Source organism: Lutra lutra, chromosome 4 (assembly GCF_902655055.1).
Source record: "Lutra lutra chromosome 4, mLutLut1.2, whole genome shotgun sequence".
Taxonomy (NCBI): Eukaryota; Metazoa; Chordata; class Mammalia; order Carnivora; family Mustelidae; genus Lutra; species Lutra lutra.
Genome location: NC_062281.1, coordinates 91,038,298 through 91,061,346, shown reverse-complemented (window position 1 = coordinate 91,061,346; position 23,049 = coordinate 91,038,298). Strand labels below are relative to the sequence as shown.

General features: G+C 48.3%; 2 protein-coding genes and 1 long non-coding RNA gene across 7 annotated transcripts; 1 reads left to right on the top strand and 2 right to left on the bottom strand.

Moving 5' to 3' along the window:
- On the bottom strand, positions 1 to 15,266 carry LOC125097880 (uncharacterized). Its single transcript, XR_007126643.1, has 3 exons — positions 15,116 to 15,266; positions 12,819 to 12,954; positions 1 to 60 (listed from the first exon to the last, which is right to left on the bottom strand). It is a non-coding gene; the product is annotated as an uncharacterized LOC125097880 (long non-coding RNA).
- On the top strand, positions 12,245 to 19,535 carry CA14 (carbonic anhydrase 14). Of its 5 annotated transcripts, none has more exons than XM_047726026.1 (13): positions 12,245 to 12,553; positions 12,816 to 12,893; positions 14,952 to 14,972; positions 15,138 to 15,242; positions 15,869 to 16,048; positions 16,413 to 16,555; positions 16,763 to 16,858; positions 17,019 to 17,085; positions 17,248 to 17,405; positions 17,506 to 17,626; positions 17,872 to 17,892; positions 18,007 to 18,091; positions 18,209 to 19,535. In XM_047726026.1, exons 2-13 carry the CDS (start codon positions 12,839 to 12,841, stop codon positions 18,270 to 18,272), a joined length of 1,116 nt encoding a protein of 371 aa, XP_047581982.1. In that variant the 5' UTR covers positions 12,245 to 12,553; positions 12,816 to 12,838; the 3' UTR covers positions 18,273 to 19,535. The 5 variants fall into 5 exon arrangements, with proteins under 5 accessions (XP_047581982.1, XP_047581981.1, XP_047581984.1 ...); XM_047726025.1 differs by having other exon boundaries at positions 12,793 to 12,893; XM_047726028.1 differs by lacking the exon at positions 15,138 to 15,242.
- Positions 19,044 to 22,777, bottom strand: APH1A (aph-1 homolog A, gamma-secretase subunit). The gene is made up of 7 exons (XM_047726030.1): positions 22,419 to 22,777; positions 21,689 to 21,859; positions 21,436 to 21,509; positions 21,076 to 21,198; positions 20,795 to 20,922; positions 20,223 to 20,346; positions 19,044 to 19,887 (listed from the first exon to the last, which is right to left on the bottom strand). Exons 1-7 carry the CDS (start codon positions 22,760 to 22,762, stop codon positions 19,823 to 19,825), a joined length of 1,029 nt encoding a protein of 342 aa, XP_047581986.1. The 5' UTR covers positions 22,763 to 22,777; the 3' UTR covers positions 19,044 to 19,822.
- Positions 22,778 to 23,049: the final 272 nt, after the last annotated feature.

The following is a 23,049-nucleotide window of genomic DNA, read 5'->3' as shown; positions in this document are numbered from 1 at the left end:
GAAGCCTGCTTCCCTCTCTCTTTCTCTCTGCCTGCCTCTTCGTCTACTTGTGATCTCTCTCTGTCAAATAAATAAATAAAATCTTTAAAAAAAAAAAAAGAAATACTGCAACAGACCTATTAGGATGGCTACTTTTTGTTGTTTTGTTTTATGTATATACACATGCATATACATATAGAGATATATCACCAAAAATGCCCAATACTAGAACAACTGGAGCTTTCACACATTGCTGGTGGAAATGAAAAATAGTACAACCACAATGACAGACAGTTTGGCTGTTTCTTACAAAGTGAAACATACACTTACCATACAACCCAGCACAGGGTGTTCACTCCCACTATTACTCCCACCCAAGAACAATTAAAAGAATAGGTTCATTCAAAAACTCATGCCCCAGGGCACCTGGGTGGCTCAGTGGGTTAAAGCCTCTGCCTTCGGCTCAGGTCATGATCCCAGGGTCCTGGAATCAAGCCCTGCATCAGGCTCTCTACTCAGTGGGGAGCCTGCTTCTCCCCCTCTCTCTGCCTGCCTCTCTGCCTACTTGTGATCTCTGTCTGTCAAATAAATAAAATCTTTAAAAAAAAAAAACTCGTACCCCAATGTTTACAGTGGCTTGATTCTTGGTCGCTAAAAACTGGAAACAGCCCACATGATCTTCAACTGGTAAATGGATAAACAACTTGTGGTACACCCATAGAGTAGAAAAATGCAGCAATAAAATGCAACAAATTTCTGATATGCAACAACACGAATGAATGCTAAGTAAAGAAGACAGACTCGAAACACTACATACTGTATAATTTAATATATAAGACATTCTGGGAAAGGCAAAATCATAGGGTCAGAAAACAGATCAGTAGTTACCAAAGGATGAGTGTGGGAAGGGAAGCTGACAACAAATGCACAAGGGAATTACCGAGCAGCAGGCATGATGAACTGTTCTGTCTTGATTATGATGGTCATTGCGGGAATGTATGCATTTGTCAGAACACATAGAACTTTATGCTAACAAGGACGAATTTTACTGCATGTAAATAACACCTTCATAAACCTGACTTTTTAAAAAGGATTGGGGACACCTGAGTGGGCAGCTGGTTAAGCGCCCGACTTTTGGTTTCTGCTCAGGTCCTGTTCTCAGGGTAGTGAGATCAAGCCCTGCATCAGGCTCCACTCTCGGCATGAAGTCTGCTTAAGACTCTCTCTCGCCACCTCTCTGCTCAGCAGGGCTCTCTGCTCAGCAGGGCTCTCTGCTCAGCAGGGAGCCTGCTTCCCTTCCTCTCTTTGCCTGCCTCTCTGCCTACTTATGATCTCTCTCTCTGTCAAATAAATAAAATCTTCAAAAAAAAAGTATAAGAGAAACAGGGATACATATTTATGGACATTGAAGAGTGTTCACAAAATAATGTTATAAAAAAAGGTTACAGACCAAATATGTGTATAGTATGGTTACATTTTTGTAAAAAGTACATTTATACACATAAATGTATGCATTTTTTAAAAAGATTTTATTTACTCATTTGACAGAGAGAGCACACAGAAGCAGAGGAGAGACTAGAGGAAGAGAGAGAAGCAGACTTCCCGCTGAGCAAGGAGCCCCATGCAGGACTTGTTCCCAGGACTCTGGGATCATGATCTGACCTCAAGCCAAATGCTTGACACACTGAGCCATCCTGGTGCAGCAAAATGTATGCATTTAGATGTAACTTCATATAAAAATGACTATAGAGGCAAGATGGCAGAGGAGTAGCACACTGAAATGACATCAGATCCCAGGAGTTCAGCTAGATAGGTATCAAACCATTCCGAACACCTACAAACTCAACAGGAGATAGAAGAGAAGGAGAGCAATAATTCTAGGAACAGAAAATCGACCACTTTCTGAAAAGGTAGGACAAGCAGAAAAGAGAATCCAAAGCATTGGGAGGATAGACCGTGGTGAGAGGGACCATCTCCCAGCAAGCGGTGGAGCAGGGAAGCACAAAATCAGAACTTTTGGAAGTCTGGTCCACTGAAGGACATCACTCCAGAGGCTAAGCAGGGGTGGAGCCCTCGCAGGGACAGTATGGTCTCAGGTCCCACAGGGTCACAGAAAGATCAGGGGTGTATGAGTGTGGCAGAGCTGCCAGGTTTCAGAGCGGGGAAGCCAACTTACAGAGACAGAGCCAAGGAGTGAGATCTCAGTTGGGGTTACCTTAAACCATGATCCAAGACACAGTCAGACCACTACTCTTCAAGCAAGAACCCCCCCCCCAAGTGGCCAATCTGGGGAGACATAGCTTCCTCCTCTGGGAGGAGCAGCACGGCAGGAATCAGCTGGGTTTGGAGACTCCAAATGGGGCCGTGCACCACAGATAGATGTGCTTGGTCACAGACCAGGTGAGCTCAGAGCCCAGCCAGAGACCAGGGAGATGGGAGTGATTGTCCGCTTTTCTCTGAGGGGGCACTGAGGAGTGGGGCCCCAAGTTCTCGGCTCCTCTGGGCAGGAGACTGGGAAGCCGCCATTTTCATTCCCATCCTCCAAAGCTGTACAGAAAGTGCTCAGGGAAACAAAGCTCCCGAAAGCGAACCTGAGATTACTTAGCCGGGCTCCTGGCAAGGGTGGTGCAGTTCCACCTCAGGCAAAGACACTTGAGAATCACTGCAACAGGAGCCTCTCCCACAGAAGAGCAGCAAGAACATCTAGCCAAGACCAAGCTCACAGATGGAGAACAGCGGAACTCCAGAGCTAGGGGAAAGCAACTCATAGAATTCACGGCTTTTCCCCCATGATCCTGTCATCTTGCAAAGTTAAATTTTTTTTAATTTTATTTATTTCTTAATCTATTTTTTAACTTTTCCACTTTCCTCTTTTAATGTTTTTAACTAGTTTATCTTAATAATACCTTTCTTAAAAAAAAATCTTTTTAGACCTTCATTGTTAATAGTCACATTTTATCCCTTCATTGTATTTAACCTTATTTTTTGTATACATATGGGTTTTTTTTTCTAAAAACTTTTGGGATACAATTTCTTCTAATAAATCAAAATATACTCTAATCTAGCACATGGCTTTGTTCTAGTCTCCAGCCTGAGCACATTCCCTCCTTTTTTTTTTTTTTTCAACTAACTTAACTTATCAATTCCTCTTTTAGAATTTTTTCAAAATTTTCATCTTTATAGTCACGTTCCATCCCTTCATCGTGTTTACCCTTATTATTGTATACATTTAAGTTCTTCATTCTTTAAAATTTTGGGAGGTAGTTTCTTCTAAGGTAAGGGAGGTAGTTTGGGAGGTAGTTTCTTCTACACCCAAAATCAAGTAGGTGGCTCTGTTCTATTCACCAGTCTAATATATATATATATTTTTTTTTTTTTAATTTTTATTTCTTTGTTCCCCCTTTCTTCTCCCCCCAGTTTTGGATCTCCTTTGATTTGGTTAGCGTACATTTTTCTGGGGTCTTTGCCACCCTTTTAGTATTTCATTTCCTCGTTTATATATTCTTATCCAGATAAAATGACAAGGTGGAAAAACTCACCACCAAAAAAAGAACAAGAGGCTGTAATGATGGCTAGGGACCTAATCAATACAGACACTGGCAATATGTCAGAACTAGAGTTCAGAACAATGATTCTCAAGGTGCTAGCTGGGCTCGAAAAAGGCATGGAAGATGTTAGAGAAACCCTTTCTGGAGAAATAAAAGAACTAAAATCTAACCAAGTGGAAATCAAAAAAGCTATTAATGAGGTGCAATAAAAAATGGAGGCTCTTGGGTGCCTGGGTGGCTCAGTGGGTTAAAGCCTCTGCCTTCGGGTCAGGTCATGGTCCCAGGGTCCTGGGATCGAGCTCCACATCAGGTTCTCTGCTCAGCGGGGAGCCTGCTTCCTTCTCTCTCTCTCTGCCTGCTTCTCTGCCTACTTGTGATCTTTGTCTGTCAAATAAATAAATAAAATCTTTTTTTAAAAAATGGAGGCTCTTACTGCTAGGACAAATGAGGCAGAAGAGAGAATAAGTGTTATAGAAGACCAAGTGATGGAGAATAAAGAAGCTGAGCAAAAGAGAGACAAACAACTACTGGACCCCGAGGGAAGAATTTGAGAGATAAGTGATACCATAAAATGAAATATTAGAATAATTGGGATTTCAGAAGAAGAAGAAAGAGAGGGGCAGAAGGTATATTGGAGCAAATTATAGTAGAGAATTTCCCTAATATGGCAAAGGGAACAAGCATCAAAATCCAGGAGGCACAGAGAAACCCCTCAAAATCAATAAATATAGGTCCACACCCAGCATCCAATGGCAAAACTTACAAGTCTTAATGACAAAGAAAAAATCCTGAAAGCAGCTTGGGACAAGAAGTCTGTAACATACAATGGTAGAAATATTATTTTGGCAGCAGACTCATCCACAGAGACCTGGCAGGCCAGAAAGAGCTGCCATGATGTATTCAGAGCATTAAATGAGAAAAATATGCAGCCAAGAATATTATATCCAGCTAGGCTATCATTGAAAATAGAAGGAGAGATAAAAAGCTTCCAGAACAAACAAAAATAAAAAGAATTTGCAAACACAAACAAGCTCTACAGGAAATATTGAAAGGGGTCCTCTAAACAAAAAGAGAACCTAAAAGTAGTATATCAGAAAGGAATAGAGACACTATACAATAACAGTCACCTTACAGGCAATACAATGGCACTAAATTCATATCTTTCAATAATTACCCTGCATGTAAATGGGCTAAATGCCTCAATCAAAAGACACAGGGTATCAGAATGGATAAAAACCAAAATCCATCAATATGCTATCTGCAAGAAACTCATTTTAGACCCAAAGACACCTCCAGATTTAAAGTGAGGGGGTGGAAAAAAATTTACCATGCTAATGGACATCAAAAGAAAGCTGGGGTGGCAATCCTTATATCAGATACATAAGATTTTAAGCCAAAGACTATAATAAGAGATGAGGGAGGACACTATATCATACTTAAAGAGTCTGTCCAACAAGAAGCTCTAACAATTTTAAATATCTATGCCCCTAACATGGGAGCAGCCAACTATATAAACCAATTAATAACAGGGAAATACAAAGCAAAACCACAATAAGATACCACCTCACACCAGTCAGAATGGCTAAAATTAACAAGTCAGGAAATGATAGATGTTGGTGCGGATATGGAGGAAGAGGAACCCTCCTACACTGTTGGTGGGAATATAAGCTGGTACAGCCACTCTGGAAAACAGCATGGAGGTTCCTCAAAAAGTTGAAAATGGAGCTTCCCTATGATCAGCAATCACACTACTGGGTATTTACCCTAAAGATATAAATGTAGTGATCCGAAGGGGTGTGTGAAGCCAAATGTTTATAGCAGTAAGGTCCACAATAGTGAAACTATGGAAAGAACTTAGATGTCCATAAACAGATGAATGGATAAAGAAGATGTGATAGATATATATATATATATGTATATATATATATATATATATATATATATATACATATATGTACACACACACACACACACACACACACTGGAATACTATGCAGCTATCAAAAGAAATGAAATCTTGTTATTTGCAACAATGTGGATGGAAATACAGGGTATTATGCTGAGTGAAATATGTCAATCAGAGAAAAACAATTATCATATGATCTCCCTGATATAAGGAATTTCAGAGGCAGAGTAGGGGGTTAGAAAAAATGAAACAAGATGGGATCTGGAGGGAAACAAACCATAAGAGACTCTTAATCTCACAAAACAAACTGAAGGTTGGTGGGGGCAGGGGGTTATAGAGAGGGTGGCTAGGTTATGGACATTGGGGAGGGTATGTGATATGGTGAGTGCTGTGAAGTGTGTAAGCCTGACAATTCACAGACCTGTATCCCTGGGGCAAATAATACATTATATGTTAATAAAAATAATTAATAAAAAAAAAGAAAAATGACTATAAAATACCAAATATTAACACGGTTATTCTTTTTTTTTCCGAAAGATTTTATTTATTTATTTGACAGAGAGAGACACAGCAAGAGAGAGAATAGTAGTAGGGGGAGTGGAGGAGAGAGAAAGGCTTCCCACCGAGCAGGGAGCCCAGACAGGAAGCCCAACTCAGGGCTTGATCCCAGAACTCTGGGATCATGACCTGAGCTGAAGGCATACATTTAGAGACTGAGCCACCCAGGTGCCCCCTACACGGTTATTTCTAATTGAAGGAATTTCTAACTGAAGGAATAGGACAAAGTGATGTTACTTTTTTTCTTTTTTGAATCTTCTATTTTCCCTAAATTCATCAGGTATTACTTGTATAATTAAAAAATAATAAAGAGGGGCGCCTGGGTGGCTTAGTGGGTTAAGGCCTCTGCCCTTGGCTCGGGTTGTGGTCCTGGGATTGAGCCCCTCGTCGGGCTCTCTGCTCAGCAGGGAGCCCACTTTCCCCTCTCTCTCTGCCTACTTGTGATCTCTATCTCTGTCAAATAAATAAATAAAATCTTTTAATAACAATAATAATAAAGAATTAATAATAATTAAAAGGAAAAGTGACAAGCCATTGCTAAGATCCAATGTTTTCTACCATTCTAGAGCCAACTCCTAGTAATTATTTCCTTTGTTTTTATTTATTTATTTTTTTTAAGTAGGCTGCATGCCCAGTGTGGAGTCCAAAGTGGACTTGAGGGACACCTGAGTGGCTCAGATGTTTAAGAGTCTGCCTTCAGCTCAGGTCATGATCCCTGGGTCCTGGGATCAAATCCCATGTGGGGCTCCTTGCTTGAGAGGGAGTCTGCTTCTCCCTCTGCCTGTTTTTCCCCTTGCTTGTGCTCTCTCTCTCTCTCTCTCTGACAGAATCTAAACAAAAAAGAAAGAAGGAAGGAAGGAAGGAAAAGACAAGACAAGACAAAAAAAGGGTGCCTGGGTGGCTCAGTTTGTTAAAGGTCTGCCTTTGGTTCAGGTCCTGATCCCAGGGTCCTGGGATTCAGCCCCGAATCCGGTTCTTTGCTCAGCGGGGAGCCTGCTTCTCCCTCTCCCTCTGCCTGCCACTCCCCCACTTGTGCTCTCTCTCTCTTTTTCTCTCTGTAAAATAAATAAATAAAATCTTCTAAAATTTAAAAAAAAAAACCAACACCACGAAGTGAGGCTTGAACTCACGACCCCAAGATCAAAATCTGAGCTGAGATTTAGTCTGAGGCTTAACCAACTGAACCACCCAAGGGTCCCCCGTTTTTTTTTTTTTTAAGGAGGAAAAAGTCAATTTTTCCCAATGTGAATGGATTTATAACCACCCTGTGAAAGTACTACTTAATTAAAATATATGTAATACCCTAAATAATAAGTGCATTTGATAGTAGAACAGTAGAAAGAATGCAGGATCTGTGAGCTCATTAATAGCTGCATTCCACTTTTGCAGATGATCCTTAGAAATTACTTGAAGTTGGGGCACCTGGGTGGCTCAGTGGGTTAAAGCCTCTGCCTTCGGCTCAAGTCATGATCTCAGGGTCCTGGGATTGAGCCCCGAATAGGGCTCTCTGCTCAGCAAGGGGCCTGCTTCCCTTCCCCTCTCTCTGCCTGCCTCTCTGCCTACTTGTGATCTCTGTCTGTCAAAAAATAAATAAAATCGTTTAAAAAAATTGCTTGAAGGTTAAAAAAAAATAGATTTGTTGGTTTTTGGACTTCCTCCTTCCAGCAATGCCTCCTCAGCTACTACAGGGAACTAACTGCGGCAGGAGCAACAGCCAGAACCAGAAATGTCCTCTATTTAAAAAAAAAAAAAAAAAAAAAAAACACCTCTATTTTCCTTAAAGGTTTTTGGTCTTGTTCTTTAAAGCATTTTAACATGTTTTGAGTGAGGGGTCAGTCAGAACCTGATTCTTTGTCCCAGAAATATTTCTATATGACTTCAGCCAAGTCACTTGACCTTTTAAGACTCACGTCCTTTTATTTTTTTTAAGATGTTCTTTATTTATTTTGACAGAGAGAACACAAGTAGGTAGAGAGGCAGGCGGTGGGGGCCGGGGGGTGGGGAGCAGGCTCCCCACTGAGCAGAAAGCCCAATGCGGGGCTCGATTCTAGGACCCTGAGATTATGACTTGAACCAAAGGTAGTAGCTTAACCCACTGAGCCACCCAGGCGCCTCTAGACTCCTGTCCCTTTTAAAAATGTGTTACTTTTTGATTAAAGTTACAAGATTTCAAGGGAGCCTGTGTGGTTCAGTGGGTTAAGCATCTGCTTTTGGCTCAAGTCATGATCTCAGGGTCCTGGGATAGAGCCCCGCATCGGGCTCCCTGATCAGTGCGGAGTCTGCTTCTCCCTCTCTCTCTGCCTGCCTACTTGTGATCGCTCTCTGTCAAATAAATGAAATCTTTTAAACAAAGTTATAAGATTTCAGGTCTGTCTTCTGTCTATAGTAGTCTCACATTGCATTTGTTGGACAATGTGAACTGGAAAGGTGAGAAAATGATCCAGAATTTTGACCACCCCTCTCCCAAATTACTTGGACTTTATTTATTTATTTATTTATTTATTTATTTATTTATTTTATTTTTTTACTCTGACTTCAATTCTTGAAGTTCTTGTGTTTGCTTAAGGGGCTTCAGTACTCATGTGTTAGAAGACAAGTGTGTGATAATAAATGTGATCATCTACCAAATTAGAATATCTCTGCGTCTACATTATTTCATGGCACAAAGTTACTTGCTCTTTTACGAAATCGGATTCCATCTAATTGTCTCCTTATTGGTTCTCTTTTCTCAGTAATTAGTTACCAACTGTATTGCTTGAATAAGTTCCTGTGTTGGCCATTCTCCTTTCTTTTTGTTTTTATTATTATTTTTTTTAATTTATTTGTTAGAGAGCATGAGGGGTAGGGAGAAGCAGGCTCCCTGCTGAGCAGGGAGCCCAATGCAGGGCTGGACCCCAGGATCCTGAGATCAGGACACAAGCTGAAGACAGACCCTAAGTGACTGAGCCACCTGGCGCCCCTCCTTTCTTTTTGATTAGCCTCCCTCCCACACTGAACTCTTGTATACCCACCACACAAACTCAAAGGGCTTAGTGGGCTCCTGGAAGGTGTTTTAGACTATTTAGGACATTTATTGAGCTTAAATATCCTTTTTTTTTTTTTAAGGATTTTACTTATCTGACAGAGAGAACGAGTATGCACGAGCATGGGGAGCAGGAGTCAGAGGCGCCCCTAAATATCCCTTTTATTTATTTTTTTTAAGATTTTATGTATTTATTTGACAGACAGAGATCACAAGTAGGCAGAGAAGCAGGCAGAGAGAGAGGAGGAAGAAGGCTTCCCGCTGAGCAGAGCCCCATGCGAGACTCGATGCGGGGATCGATTCCAGGACCCCAGGGATCATGACCTGAGCCGAAGGCAGAGGCTTTAACCCACTGAGCCACCCAGGCGCCCCCTAAATATCCTTTTTAAAAGGACTTTTTTTTTTTTTTTTTTTGACCGAGAGATCACAAGCAGGCAGAGAGGCAGGCAGAGAGAGAGGAGGAAGCAGGCTCCCCGAGAGAGCAGAGAGCCCGATGCGGGGCTCGATCCCAGGACCCCGAGATCATGACCTGAGCCGAAGGCAGTGGCTTAACCCACTGAGCCACCCAGGCGCCCCTTAAAAGGACTTCTTAATGGGATGCCTGGCTGGATCATTTGGAAGAGCATGACCCTCTTGATCTCAGGGGTTATAAGTTAGAACCCCACATGAGGTGTAGAGATCATTTAAGTAAAAAAATTAATAATAAAATAAAAAGGACCTTTTAAGAAAAAACAAACCAAAAAGCTACCACAGCTGGACACTTGATTCTCTGACCTGCTCACATTTCACTGCATTTGAAAGGACAGGAGATGGCGCCAGAAGGCAGTGGAACGCCTTTGGGTTTAGCCAAATCAGTCTAAGGATTGTGCTGGAGAAGTAGGAATTAAAACAGAAGTGCCAGAGTTTGAGTAGCTACTGAGGTGAAGGGAGTGGGAGGTGGAATGGCATTTTGTTTTGTTTTAATGTATAAAGGTCCTCTTGACACATACTCCAAATTAGCTTGGTGACAACAGAAATATCGTAGTGGAGCCAAAGATCAAAATAAGGACAAGTGCCCTGAGGTCAGTGCTTGCCTCCTTTCTCCCTTCCACCCAGAAACCAAGGCTTTTGTCCGCTTAGGAAGCACCAGGGCCTGGAGAGGCTGCTCACTTAGAAGTGGGAAACTGCTGGTCTGGGGTTGGACATTTTAGTGAAACAATGTTTATTCCTGTAGGCAAAAATCCCAAGTCCCACCAGCAGCGAAACACTTCCCTGAAACAATCATACACACACACACACACTTTAATTAAAATTTTAGAATTTAGGGGCATCTGGGTGGCTCAGTTGGTTGGGCCTCTGCCTTCCGCCCAGGTCATGATCTCGGTTCTGGGATCCATCCCGCCATCAGGCTCTCTGCTCTTCCCGGGAGCCTGCTTACCCGCCCCCCCGCCGCCCCCGCCTGCCTCTCTGCCTACTTGTGATCTCTCTCTGTGTGTCAAAATAAATAAATAAACTCTTTATTAACTAATTAATTAATTAATTCTTGGTTTTATTTACTTTTTTAAAGATTTTATTTATTTATTTGACAGACAGAGATCACAAGTAGGCAGAGAGGCAGGCAGAGGGAGGGGGATAGGGAAGCAGGCCCCCTGCTGAGCAAAGAGCCCGATGCGAGGCTGGATCCTAGGACTCTGGGATCATGACCTGAGCGGAAGGGAGAGGCTTTAACCCACTGAGTCACCCAGGTGCCCCTAATTCTTGGTTTTTAAAAAATTCCTGAGACAACCAGGAGGTGGCGCCTACAGGCCTGGGGGAAGCTGAATTAGAGTCCGGCGTCTGGGAGGAAACTCTGACCTGGCGAAGGTCATTCTATCCAGGCCCACTCTTTACCCCCAGGCAATAAATGTCTCCGCTTTTCTTCTTTTCTGTTTCTGTATTTCTCTCTGTTAACTATCCTGATTCCCAGGATGTCTAGTTTACACTTTATGCCTTGTACTCTTCTTAGACGAGAGGGGTGGGACTTTGGGGGAACCTCAAAATATAAACTGCGCCTTGGAAGGGAAAAATAATTCTGAGGGTGATGATGAGAAAATGAAGAAGGAAATGATATCTGCCGAATAGTTTTGCGTCCCAGATCAATGAGGGTGGGGGGGTGCCAGGAAGGCACGGCGGCTCCTGCCTGTGCAGGCACTGATGAGCCGGCGCGTGCATTATTCTGTTCATTTGGCTTTCTCCTGCTCCCTTATCTAGCTTCTGCTCCCTTGTTTTGGCTATTTCTTGCTCCTTGGCAGGAGGGACTAGCGCAGAGGGAGCTCAAATGGGCGCATCCTTGGGCGGGTGACTCTGGCGAAGGGCACGGAAGAGAAAGAGGTCTCAGTGCCTGGCTGGAAATTATTTCACATTCTCTAATGGGGGATTTAGGATGTACATTCCGATCGGGATTTCCAGTCCCGTGGGGAAACAGGCACCAGCCCACATTCCTGAGACCCAGCAGCCACCATGCTCTACATATCCAGCTCCCAGTGGTAGATTTCACTCAGTCCCACAGGTCGGGCCCCTCGGCTCTTTGTTGAGCGGGAGGGAAGACCCTGGGCCCCACTTCCAACTAGATCACATGGTCTCTCAGCTCCCTCCCCTCCCTTTCTCTAGAGTCCGCCTTTTTTTTTTTTTTTTTTTTTACGGTGGTAATGATTGTTTCAGAGGTCTTCCCCCATCTCTCCTCCTGCCCTGGCCTCCCTGCCAAGGGTCAGTGTCCTCTTCAATGACAAAAGCCGCCCTAGATCTGGGCTCCCTGGGGAGGGAGGTGGCTGGGTCTGGCAGTTGGAGCCGCTGTCTCTCCACGGTGCTGCTGCAGCCCCTCCCCCGCTGGGCACACAAATGGGCTTTATACTGCAAACAAAACCACCACCCCCACCCAGACCACACAGGCACGTGGACCCAGGCCTCACTGTGGGAAGGGGGTGGTGACAGGCGCATTAAGAGATCGCTCCAAACAAGTTCTCTTGCCTCACTTCTCTTCTTTATTTTCCACAAGCTGGGTTTTAGCCCTGGACTTCCTACCCTTCACCTGCACCCTGGGTCTCCAACTCCTATCTTGGAACTCTGGACTCTTCCCATTCCGGGGCAGCTCTGCTTCTGCAGGCGACGGGGAGCAGGGCTTCCCGCCCTCTGCCCCAGACCACCCAGAGGAGTTGCTCCTCCGAAAAGCCAGACAGACCGGGAATGAGAGCACAATGTCCCCCTCAGGGGCCTGGATTGGACCCCCAAGCCCTCCTTCCATGCCCCAGACCCGCTCTCGGGGACACCCACCTGGCCAGTGCCCATGAGAAGAGCGGAGGAAGGAAGAGCTAAACCCCAGCTGCGCTCCTGAGCCAGGGCCAGGGCTCCCCGTGAACCTGCTGCACGCTCCAGCTCCACATGCCTAATAGACTATTTAAGGAGCTGTTCGCCAGCAACCCAGGCAGCACCCCCCCACCACCACGTACACTCATCCAGAGCCACCTTAAAAGCGGGAGGCAATTGTGAAGTCACTGGCCAGCAAGTGGAGTGAAGACTGTAGAGGTAGATTAAATAAGAGAGGAAGCGAGACATTTGTCCCAGGGATCCCAAACCCTACGCTATCCTGAAAACCAAATCCCCTGGAAGCCCACAGAGACACAGAGACAGCTAGAGAAAAAGAGATAAATACAATCAGCTCAGCTCCAAGAAACTCCTCTCTCACTCTTTCCCACTCTGTCCCTCCCCACCCTCTGTTTCTCTCTCTCTCTCTCTTCCCCCCAACTGTTTCTCGGCCAACCCTCGCCTCTATTCCCCAAACTCCCAGTACCTGCTTCTTCCGGGGATACCATGTTGTTCTTCACTCTCCTGCTGGAGGTGATTTGGATCCTGGCTGCTGAAGGGGGTAGGTACATCTGGATATCTGTGTGTCTGTCTGTGCTGATGTCCATATGCTGCCAGGTTTACTAAATGGAGTGGGGGGGGAGCGGGGGAGGGGGCGGGAGGGGGAGAGATATAAAAGGAAGACTAGGAGCTTGAATAATAATGGACTCAGGGATGTGGGAGAAGAGAGAGGGGTGGGGAAAAGAGCACTTTCCTTCTTTCCCCTTTGCCTATGCAGCCTTGCTGTTTGTGGGGATGGGGGAGGGTTGGGGAGCTAGCTGGGGAACAGGATGTGGACACACACTGCAGGAATCTCCTTGCAAGCTACAGATTCTCCCCGCACTCTTTCCTGCACTGCCCTAGTCCCAGGCAACCCTCCTGGGCCTTTTTTATTTCCGACCTCCCTCAACTAAGGGAGCCAAGGAGGTAGGGGGTAAAAAAATAGAGAGGATTGATGGGGGTGGGGGGCATCCCCCTGCGCCTCCTGACTAACTCAGACCCTGATCCCCACTCATGAACCTCATGGCCAGTGTCCATGCTTGATTCTATAGTGTCTCCCTGAAAGCAGTAGCAATAATAGTCAACATTGTTGGGCCCTTTACAGCTTACAAAGGATTTTCAGAAGCTCCCAGGAGATAAGGAGAACAGGCCTTGGGGCTCCCAAGAAAGTCCCCAGGACCCCTACCCCCTCATTTTTGTGTTACCTATGCCTAGCACAGTAGCGGTACACAGTAGGTGTGTAATTAAGATCCCTTGGAGGAGCAGGGTGAGGGCAAGGGCCTGGAGAGCAGAAGGGGACTGCAGGGAGGATGAAGGAGTGAGGGGGCCAGCCAAATGGAGAGCTGGAAAGTACATTTGAGGGAAAAGAAAAAAAACAGGGAAAGAAGAGGAAGAGGTGAAGAACCAGCAGGTTGAGAATTTGGCGGGAGAGGAAAGGCAAGGCTGTGAGCCTGCCCCACATTGAACGCGGAATTCAAGTTGACAGAGAGTCCCATGGAGCTGGTGAGGGAGAGGCTGCCTCCAGCCCTGCCCCTTGGGCTGCCTTTCAGAGTTGTCTGAACCAAGGGATGGGTGAGAAAAGAGCCCAAGGATGAGATCAAGGATATCTCAGAAGTCTGAGGAATTTGAGGGAGTAAGAGAGAGATTGGAAGGAATTTAGGATGTTTTTTTCCCAGAGCTTGAATTTGAACTAGAATGGGAATAACAGAGAGAAAACCTGCGGGAAGGCCTTCCTTTTCACGCTGAAGCCCTTTGGCCCTGGGTGAGCCTGGACCAGAAGACCCCCCCAACCCCCACCTCAGGCTTTCGGCCTGAGATAGGACTGCACGGGAGCATGTGACCCAGTTGGCAGCTCTCTGTTCCGCACACAATGCCTCACTTTCAGCCTGTGTCTGCCAGCCTGGCTGCCGGTGCCCACCCACCACCACCCTCAACGTGGCGTGGACCTGCCCCGACTCCCACCTTCCCTAGCCATCTGGGGATCTAGAGAGCAGAGGCTCCTGGTAATGGGCAAAGTTTCCTTTAGAGCTCCTAGGACCGGAAGAACTTGAATGTTAATTCACAGCCAAGGGCCTCTCCTCAAGCCCCGACGGGGTGCTTCAAACCCAATGAATAATGGCTTTTCTCCCCTTGGGGAGCAGCATCCGTCCTCCGCCCCCCCCCCCGCCCCCTTCCCCGCACACAACCTTCCTCCCCTCCCACTCCCCCGTTCTAGTCCCTCTCTTCCAAATCCTCTGTCCACACCCTCACCTCACCCTAATCTTCTAAGTGTCGGACTGGCTTGGCTCCCGCGGGAGCAAAGGGAGGGCAGGGCAAGCTGCACTTTTGGGTCCGGGTTAATTTTAGTCTCCGGGCTCTACCTATTCCTTTCTCCTCCCCCCTCTGCTCACCACGCTCTCTCGCCGCGGGGCTGGTGATTTTAAATAGGGCCCCCGACCTTTCCGCCGAGGTGTCCGGTTTCAGGGCTTCCTTTGAGAAGCGCTCTGGGAGGAGGGTGGGGAAAGAAGAGAGGGAGGTGGGGCGGCGCAGTGTCCGCGGGAGGGAGAGGGCTGGCGGCCACCCCACTCTCTCTGCCTTGCAGGTCAACACTGGACATACGAGGGTGAGAGCAGAATCCAGGGCCTTCCGCTACCCCTTTCGCACTGGGACCTCTTCACCTGCCGGGAAGACTTCTTTCGAGTGGGTGGGGAGTTGCCTTTAGCTTCCGACCCCAGCTCCTCCCTCCCCCAGACCCCCAGGCCCTACCTTTTACGTATATGACTCCTAGACCCGGTTCTGTCAAATCCCACACCTCCGGATTCAGCAGAAAGGCCAGTGATGTCCTCAGTCAGTGTGTGTGCGGATGAGGGAGCTGGAGTGGAGAGGAAACCAGGTAGGGAAAGGAACACTGATCTTAGCTGCCCATCCACCACTTCCTGGCTCTTTTTCTGACCTCAGAGATCCTACTTAATCTGGAATTGAGGTCCGTCCAGGAGGCTGACAGGATAGTTGGTGACCCTGACGGAGGCGGACTCAATTCCTTTGAATTTCTGACTAATAAGCAAATTCCAGAGTCAATGCAAAGTCCTGTGTGAGAGCGAAAAATGAATGGTGGGGAGTCAGCAGAGGGAACGAAATCCCCAGGCCACTTCCTGGGGGGCCCCCAAGAATCATTCATCATTCTAGGATCATTTTATTTCCCCAGCTTTCCTGCTTCGGCTCTAGTCCCACCTTTCCAGGCATGCAGGTTTTCTATCCATCCCCTTTTCCTTTCATTCAGCTTTCTTGTCCCCAAACTACAGGTAAGTAAAAGCCACTACTCTTATCTATCAGAAAAGTGGGGGAATCATCACTGCCTCAGGGAAGGTGAAGGGTGCTGCCGCATCAAGTCCATCAGGGACCCCTTCCTCATGTAGCCCTACACCTGGGGTCTTCGCCAAAGGTTGGGGTGGGAGGGAGTTCCTGAAGGGTGGCTGGAGCTTGGAGGGCAGGACAAATGACCATGGTACTCTCCACCAGGCCCACATGGTCAAGACCACTGGTCAGCCTCTTACCCTGAATGTGGAAGCAATGCCCAATCCCCCATCAATATCCAGACAGACAGTGTGACTTTCGATCCTGAGTTACGTCCCCTGCAGCTCCATGGATATGACCAGCCTAGCACTGAGCCTTTGGACCTGCACAATAATGGCCACACAGGTAAAAAGCCCAGGCTCCATGGAGGGATAAACTCCAGTTCCAATCTTAGAAGTCAGGGAAAAGAAGCATTTGCCTAACTTCTAAATTCTCAGAAGGTTCCATCTACAAATCTGGAGGTACGAAAGCCAAAGGTGGAGAGTGAATGTCTACAATCAGGGTGGATTTAGCATCATAACAGCAACTGGATCCTCACTGAGAAAGGGAGAGATATGCTAGGAAAGCCTTGGTGGGAAGGACTGGGTGCCACTGGGGAACGGAGGTAGAAAAGGCTGGCCCGAGTCTCCCAAGGAACAGTGGCATCAGAGGGGTAGGAATGTCTCCACACTCCTCCACCAACCCAAGCTTGCTCTCTTGGTCATCACAGTGAAACTCTCTCTGCCCTCTACCATGTATCTGGAGGGACTTCCCCGAAAATATGTAGCTGCCCAGCTCCACCTGCACTGGGGCAAGACGGGATCACTGGGCGGATCAGAGCACCAAATCAACAGTGAAGCCACAGCTGCTGAGGTACCAGGGAGCAAAGCGTGGACTGGGACATAGCAACAGGCATGGTTGGTGCCAGGGAAAGGAAGAATCTGGAAACTGGGGAAAGTTCCACCTTTGTGGGACAGGTTTAGGGCACTCTGGAGGTGGTTGTGGTGGCTAGGGTCAAAGCCTTTGGGAAGGGGTAATGGAGAAACATTAAATGATTTAATTCCCTCTCCCCTCCCTCAGCTCCACATTGTACATTATGATTCTGATTCCTACGAGAGCTTGAGTGAGGCTGCTCCGAAGCCCCAGGGCCTAGCTGTCTTGGGCATCCTCATTGAGGTCAGTGGCCCCCCAGACCCTCCCAGGTTTCTCTCCAATCTCTCTACACCCTGCAGTCCTATTCTCCCCATGTCTATTGCTGCTCTCCCTCCCTAAGCTAGTCAGCAACCCATTCTGACTGCCAATTTACGGGGACTCATTCCAAACTCTCCCTTTCCAGGTGGGTGAGACCAAGAATCCAGTTTATGAACACATTCTGAGTCACTTGCATGAAATTAGGCATAAAGGTGAGCCTGTGAGATTGGACCTCAGGGGTATTTGCCCAAAAAGGCCTATGAGGCCTAGGATGACAGTGAGTTAGGGGCCAGGGGTTTTTGCTTCTGGGAGTTCTATCTAGGTAAGCTGGGGTACAGTGAGGGGAAGAGGAGTCCTAGTCTGTTCTCCTCCAGATCAGAAGACTTCGGTGCCTCCCTTCAACGTGGGAGAGCTGCTCCCCCCACGGCGGGACCAGTTCTTTCGCTACAACGGCTCGCTCACCACACCCCCCTGCTATCAGAGTGTGCTGTGGACAGTCTTCAATCAAAGGGCTCAGATTTCAGTGGAACAGGTGAGACATGGAGAGGTGAGGCAGCAGGGACATAACCTCACACCCTTTCCCGCTCCACAAAGTGACAATTCTCCCCTCAACCCAACCTTCTACTCCTCAGCTGAAAGAGCTTCATGAGACGTTGTTTTCCACGGAAGAGGAGCCCTCTAAGCTCCTGGTACAGAACTACCGAGCCCCCCAGCCTCTCAATCAGCGAATAGTCTCTGCTTCTTTCATCCAAGGTGACTGTACCGGGCTTGGAAAAGGAGATGGGAAATTGGGGGGCACGGCAACAGGAACTAGGGCCCCCTGGGAAGAAAAGAAAGGCTGGGAGGGGAAGGGGTTTCTAGGACTTGCTTGGACTAGGACTACCACCAGTCCCTTGAGTGCCAAGTGATGATCTCCCCCAGCATGGAGGCATAGTGTGCTGCTCCCAGCTGGAATGGGGAGCTCAAGTCCCACTGACCAGCATCTTATTCCCTTACAGTGCAATCCTCCTATACTACAGGTAAGACACCCTGAACCAAGTGGGGGCCGGGGGGAGCACACCACAGTAAGCGAGGCAAAGTCTCAGTATCTTTGTCACTCTTAGGATGACACCTTCCGTGTTTGTCTCTCCCAGGCGAAATGCTGAGTCTAGGAGTGGGAATCTTGGTTGGCTGTCTTTGCCTTCTACTGGCTGTTTATTTCATCGCTAGGAAGATCCGGTGAGGTCCTACTTTCCATTCCTTCAGTCCTTTCTTTTCTACTGAAAGCACTCTATTCTATTGTAATCTGTTTCACCTAGGACACTAGTAATTTCCATGAACCATTCCCCCTTCCAGGAAGAAGAGACTGGGAAACCGGAAAAGCGTGGTCTTCACCTCAGCACCAGCCACAGAGGCATAGATCCCCTCCCCCGCCCCCCGCCCCATTGCCAACATCATGGATGCCTTCCCCTTGTGCCAATTGGAGAGCTTCTAAAATGAGGTGCAGGGACTGGTCAGAAAATACTGTAAGAGTAGTGGGCAGAGACACCTCCTTCCTCCAGACAGCCCCTACAGAGAGGCATGGACAGGCTCTGGTTCGTGGACTAAGAGCAGAGCCTTTGACCTCTCGAAATGTACAGATCAGGACAACCCTATGTTGACAATGCAGATGGCAAACTGTGTTTAGCTGTGGAGGAAGTTGGGGATGTACCTCCCAAAGTCATCCACCCCCTTACCTTTATGTCTTTTTCCCTAGATATAGGGCAGGACCTCCCCTTAGGAAAAAGAGTTGCTGCTGTTGGGGTTATTATTATTATTATTTTTTTTTTTGCTCAATATATCTGGAAATGAAAAATTTCTAATCCCACCTCTGGTCTTCCTTTGGGGCTCTTGAGAGGGGAGGAGTTCCTTAATCCCTCATGTGGCAGAGGCTGGCAAAGGACAGGGGAAAAGAAGCATAGGTAAATGACTCTTTTTACCCCAGTCCTGCAAGGGGAGATCTGCCTCTGGAAAATACTTAACCCAAAGTTCCTGACATGTGAGAGTGCCAGCCCAGATTTCTGTCCTCATACCAAAGCTATGCTGGAGGGAATCAGAGGTTGCCAAATAAGGAAGGAGGTTGGATAAGAGATGTGGGAGGGCAGAGGTCTTGATTAACATGTTATCCCTTCCCTTAAAAGCCAAGTCCCCCCACAATTATAAAGTCCTTTTTATTAGTCAAAATCACAATCACCTTGATTAAAAGGATGCGATATGCCATCCTCAGCAGAAAATGGTACAGTTTATAGAAAACCTCCCCACCCCCCCTTCCCATCCCCCAATTAAAAACTAGAAAAAAATCTGCCCTCCTTCCCTGTGATGTCATGGTAGTCTGACTTCTCCAGTGGCATTGCAGCTCTGGAGTGGGCCAGCTCACTGCAGCACCCTCCACTTCACCTTGGGGAGGGGAGGGATGCTGGTGGTCAAGGAGGTTAAAACATTAGTTCCAGTAATACCAGTTTCCCCAAACATGCACTTCCTTCCTTTCCCCCAAGGCCTGGGACAAAGGGGAAAGGTGGATAGATATAAGCCCCACCATGAGGAGCAATTTGGGGAGGAAAAATATAGTTCAAGGAGGTTAGAAGAATTCCAACACACCTCTTCCCTCCCCCACTCAAAAAAAAAGAAGAAAGAAAGAAAGAAAGGAAAGGAAAAGAAAAGAAAAGAAAAAGGCAGTTTGGGGTCTATATCACACCAAAAATGGTTCCCCTCAGACCTGAGAAAAAGACCAAGACACCCAGTCTGGGGAGGAGGTACTGGGAAACTGAGAGCTCGTCTACCCTTGAGCCTCCATTAATTTCATCTCCACAGCAACGGCTAAGCTAGGTCCCTTTTCTTGGCAACCTGCACTGTCCAGGACTGGAGATGGAGAAATACAGGGCGAGGAGATCAGGAGGGCACCCCAGGCCTAGGGGTCCCCCCCACGTTCCCTCAGTCCTCGGGTGGGATGCGCAGGGCAGAATACACCATCACCCGACTGTCCTCCTGCCGGCGGCCTGCAGAGGGGAAGGGGGGTGAGTCTTGCGCAGGGTGAGAGCAGAGCACTGACACATGGGGAGTCCTGGACAACGAGGGGGGTCCCCAAATGGTGGGGATAAGTACAGATTCAAACCCACCAGTCACTGACTGGCTGAACCCAGGCTGCTCCTGGTGAAGCCTAGATACTAAAGGTGACGAGTGGACAAAGCAAAACCCTGAAGGTGGTGGGATGGACCGACGAGGAGACAGAGAATGGTGGGCAATGGACCCGGGCTAGGGCTGGGCTCAGTCATGGGCAGTGGGAAGGCAGGTGGGATCTGTCAGGCGATCAGTCCAGGTAGTCAGTCCTTACACGAGAGGCTGCGCTGGATACTTCGGAGAGAACCTCCAGCTGTGATGAAGGCCCAAAGCCCCATGGAAACAGTGACTGCATAGATGGGCAGCAGGCTAGCCTCATACCAAGGGTTCAGGAATGTCTAGGGATAGGGTAAGAGTAGAAAAGAAGTTAGTTTCTCCCTCTGCCTAATCGCCACATTCTCTTCGTGCCTTTGACCCAAACCTCCCCCCACCCCAGGTGGCTCACTCAAACCCTCCCCACCCCTCCCCTATCCTTCCCTTCAGGGCACCAACATCTTGTGGTTTAAGAGGACTTTTGATTTTCAGCTACCCCAGAGGTTTCTGACCCTCCTGCTCCTCTCAGCCATCTGTATTACAGTCGGACTAACCCATTCAAACTCCTCCCAGAACATCCCCAGAGCAGGTTATACAACTGATGCTGAGGTGAGAGACTTCTAGACACTTACCTTTCTGCCACGCCTCTCTAGGTACGTTTTAAAATGTTAAGAAGTGAGAATCTATCTCCCCTCCATCCCACTCACCATTAAAGTTTTTTCTCTCTAACTCAGCCCGGTATCCCCAACTCACCAGTCCCGATGTCAGTAGGTGACTCCCAACCACCAGGCCCAAAGCCCAGTACCGTCTCCTCTCACAGGCATCAAAGAACACAACTCCCCAAAAGGTATGGAGCAGGATAATGGCTGCTGTCAGAAAGGCTGCAGGGAGGGAGATGGGGATGAGCTACATCCCTCATCTTCTCCCAGCCTCCTGAGATGTTGAGCCAAAGAGGTCTCCCAGTGAAGGCTAATAAACCAGATCAAGGCCAGGGATGGATAGGGCAAGAAGGCAAGCCGGAAAGCAGACCTTACCTGAAGTTAGGAAGTAATAGGGTGAGTCTCCATGGATGCCAACCACACCTGGCCCAAGTGCATCAGCCAAAATATTGATAACAGAGAAGACACCACTGATGATACCGAAGGAAAGACCAGAAACTGGGGGGGAAGGAGGGTCTCATCAATGTTACAGATCTCTAGAACCTGATTACCAGTGATCCCGCCCCATTCCCAGTGGCAATTCCCCCACACCTACTCTTCCCTCCAGACCATCTCTCCTTGGAAGTCAGGTATGAAGGAAAAGCAGCAGCCACTTAGAACACGTGGATGTTTTTTACTTCCCTGGGAGAGGGGGGTTGTCCAACTCCCTCCTCCAGTCCCTCTCCCTTGGCTCACCATAGGCCATCTGGCGGATGGAGATGGGTGATCTTCCGTCCTCACTCAGCGATGCTAACCCCTCATCTGCCTTCCTGGGATGGGGCAGGGTGGGGTGGGGTAGGGGAAATATGAGGGAGGGCAGGAATGCTCCTTTCCCTCTAACGTCCTCCCTTAGTGCCTCCTCTTCCAAACCCACCACCCAGCATTTTGCCCCGCTTCTCATAGTGCAGTCCTCTGCCCTTCTCCCCTCGGAACCATCCCATCTTCTTACTTAAGCAGTTTGTAGTAGGCAAAGCGGAACACCTCCTGTAGAAGGACGGAGACCGCAGCACCAAAAATCAGGAGGCCATACTGGAGCCGGGCATCTGACCGGTCGGTCACATGGACCAAGATGAACCAGACCACAGAGGCCAAGAGCAAGGAGACCAGCCAGAAAAATGCCCTGGGGAAAGACAAGGGCAATCAGACAGGTCAGGGTAGGGAGAGCCAGAGAAATCAAGGAGGGGAACCAATCAAGGCTGCAGCATGGAAAGTGGAAGTTAGACTTCCGGATGGTCAGGGAGACTGGGAGGAGACAGGATCGGTGTCTCCACCAAGGGAGTCAAGTAGGGATCTGGACGCAGGGGAAGGGATAGAAATCTGATTAATGAGTCTTCAAAGCGATGAAAGCCAGAATGTATGCGCGCAGTAGCGAGAGGTATCCGTTCCTGGATCCTCCCGTAGGCCGCCGGAGGTCAGCACACCCCCCTCACGAGTCTTGGCCTTGGGCCTCCTCTGACGTCGCCGGGAGGAGTATAGGAGGAATCTGTGCAATCCCTGGAAGGCGGAAACCAACTGCGGGAAAGGGCAAATCATCTACACCCCTGACTCGACGCTTTCCAATCTTCACCTCCGAGTTGTCTCCCCCAACTCAGGCTCCCAAGCTTGCCCAGCCCCTTCCGGATCTCTCTCTCTCTCTCTCTCTCTGGCGCCCTCCCGCGTCTCGTCGACCCCCTACTCACCCCGCGACCAGGATGATGACGCGAAGAGGGTCCCCAGCCACAGTGATCAAGAAAAGCGCAAAGGCCGGGCCGAAAGCGACGAAAGTGCATCCGAAAAACACTGCGGCCCCCATGGCTGAGCAGCAGGGGGCGGAGTGGAAAGCCTGGCCAAGAGGGGTGGATGGGGGCAGGACGCCAGCTGGGGAGTCCGCTTGGGGTGGCGACGCGACCCCGTGAGGGGCGCGGTGCAATGTCACCCCCGGACCCCGGGGAAGGGGAGGGGGGACACCGAAACCCCAGATACAGGTCCGCGCGACTTCCTCTACGGAAGCCGAAGAGGGAACAAACCCCTGTCGCAGCCCCATGGCCACCTCCCATCCAATCCCCACCCACCGAAGGCCAATGGAGATTCGGCGTGGGCGGAGCTCCGGGGGCGGGGCAGTACTACCTGCTGGGAGTTGTAGTCCTTCTGCCCTACTGAGCCTACGACAGGCGTTCTGGGAGTGGCTCCAGCCGGTCAAAGAAGGGAGTGGGTTGGGACTGGCCTGGGTTCCTGGGTCCCGATGGGCCTTGCCTGCGGCTTCCTTTCGTTATTTTGTGGAAGAGTGGTAGCAATTCTACGTCTTCGTCAAGAGCTGCAGGGGTGGCGGGG

Bases quoted from the DNA above. Each gene is read 5' to 3' on its own strand.
- CA14 (XM_047726026.1), top strand. From the start codon at position 12,839: ATGTTGTTCTTCACTCTCCTGCTGGAGGTGATTTGGATCCTGGCTGCT. The intron at 16,556-16,762 runs GTACCAGGGAGC...CCCCTCCCTCAG, and splicing joins GTGAAGCCACAGCTGCTGAG to CTCCACATTGTACATTATGA. The intron at 17,406-17,505 runs GTGAGACATGGA...TCTACTCCTCAG, and splicing joins CTCAGATTTCAGTGGAACAG to CTGAAAGAGCTTCATGAGAC.
- APH1A (XM_047726030.1), bottom strand. From the start codon at position 22,762: ATGGGGCTGCGACAGGGGTTTGTTCCCTCTTCGGCTTCCGTAGAGGAA. The intron at 20,923-21,075 runs GTAAGGTCTGCT...CCCTCCCTGCAG, and splicing joins CTATTACTTCCTAACTTCAG to CCTTTCTGACAGCAGCCATT. The intron at 20,347-20,794 runs GTGAGTTGGGGA...CCCTATCCCTAG, and splicing joins ACCTACTGACATCGGGACTG to ACATTCCTGAACCCTTGGTA.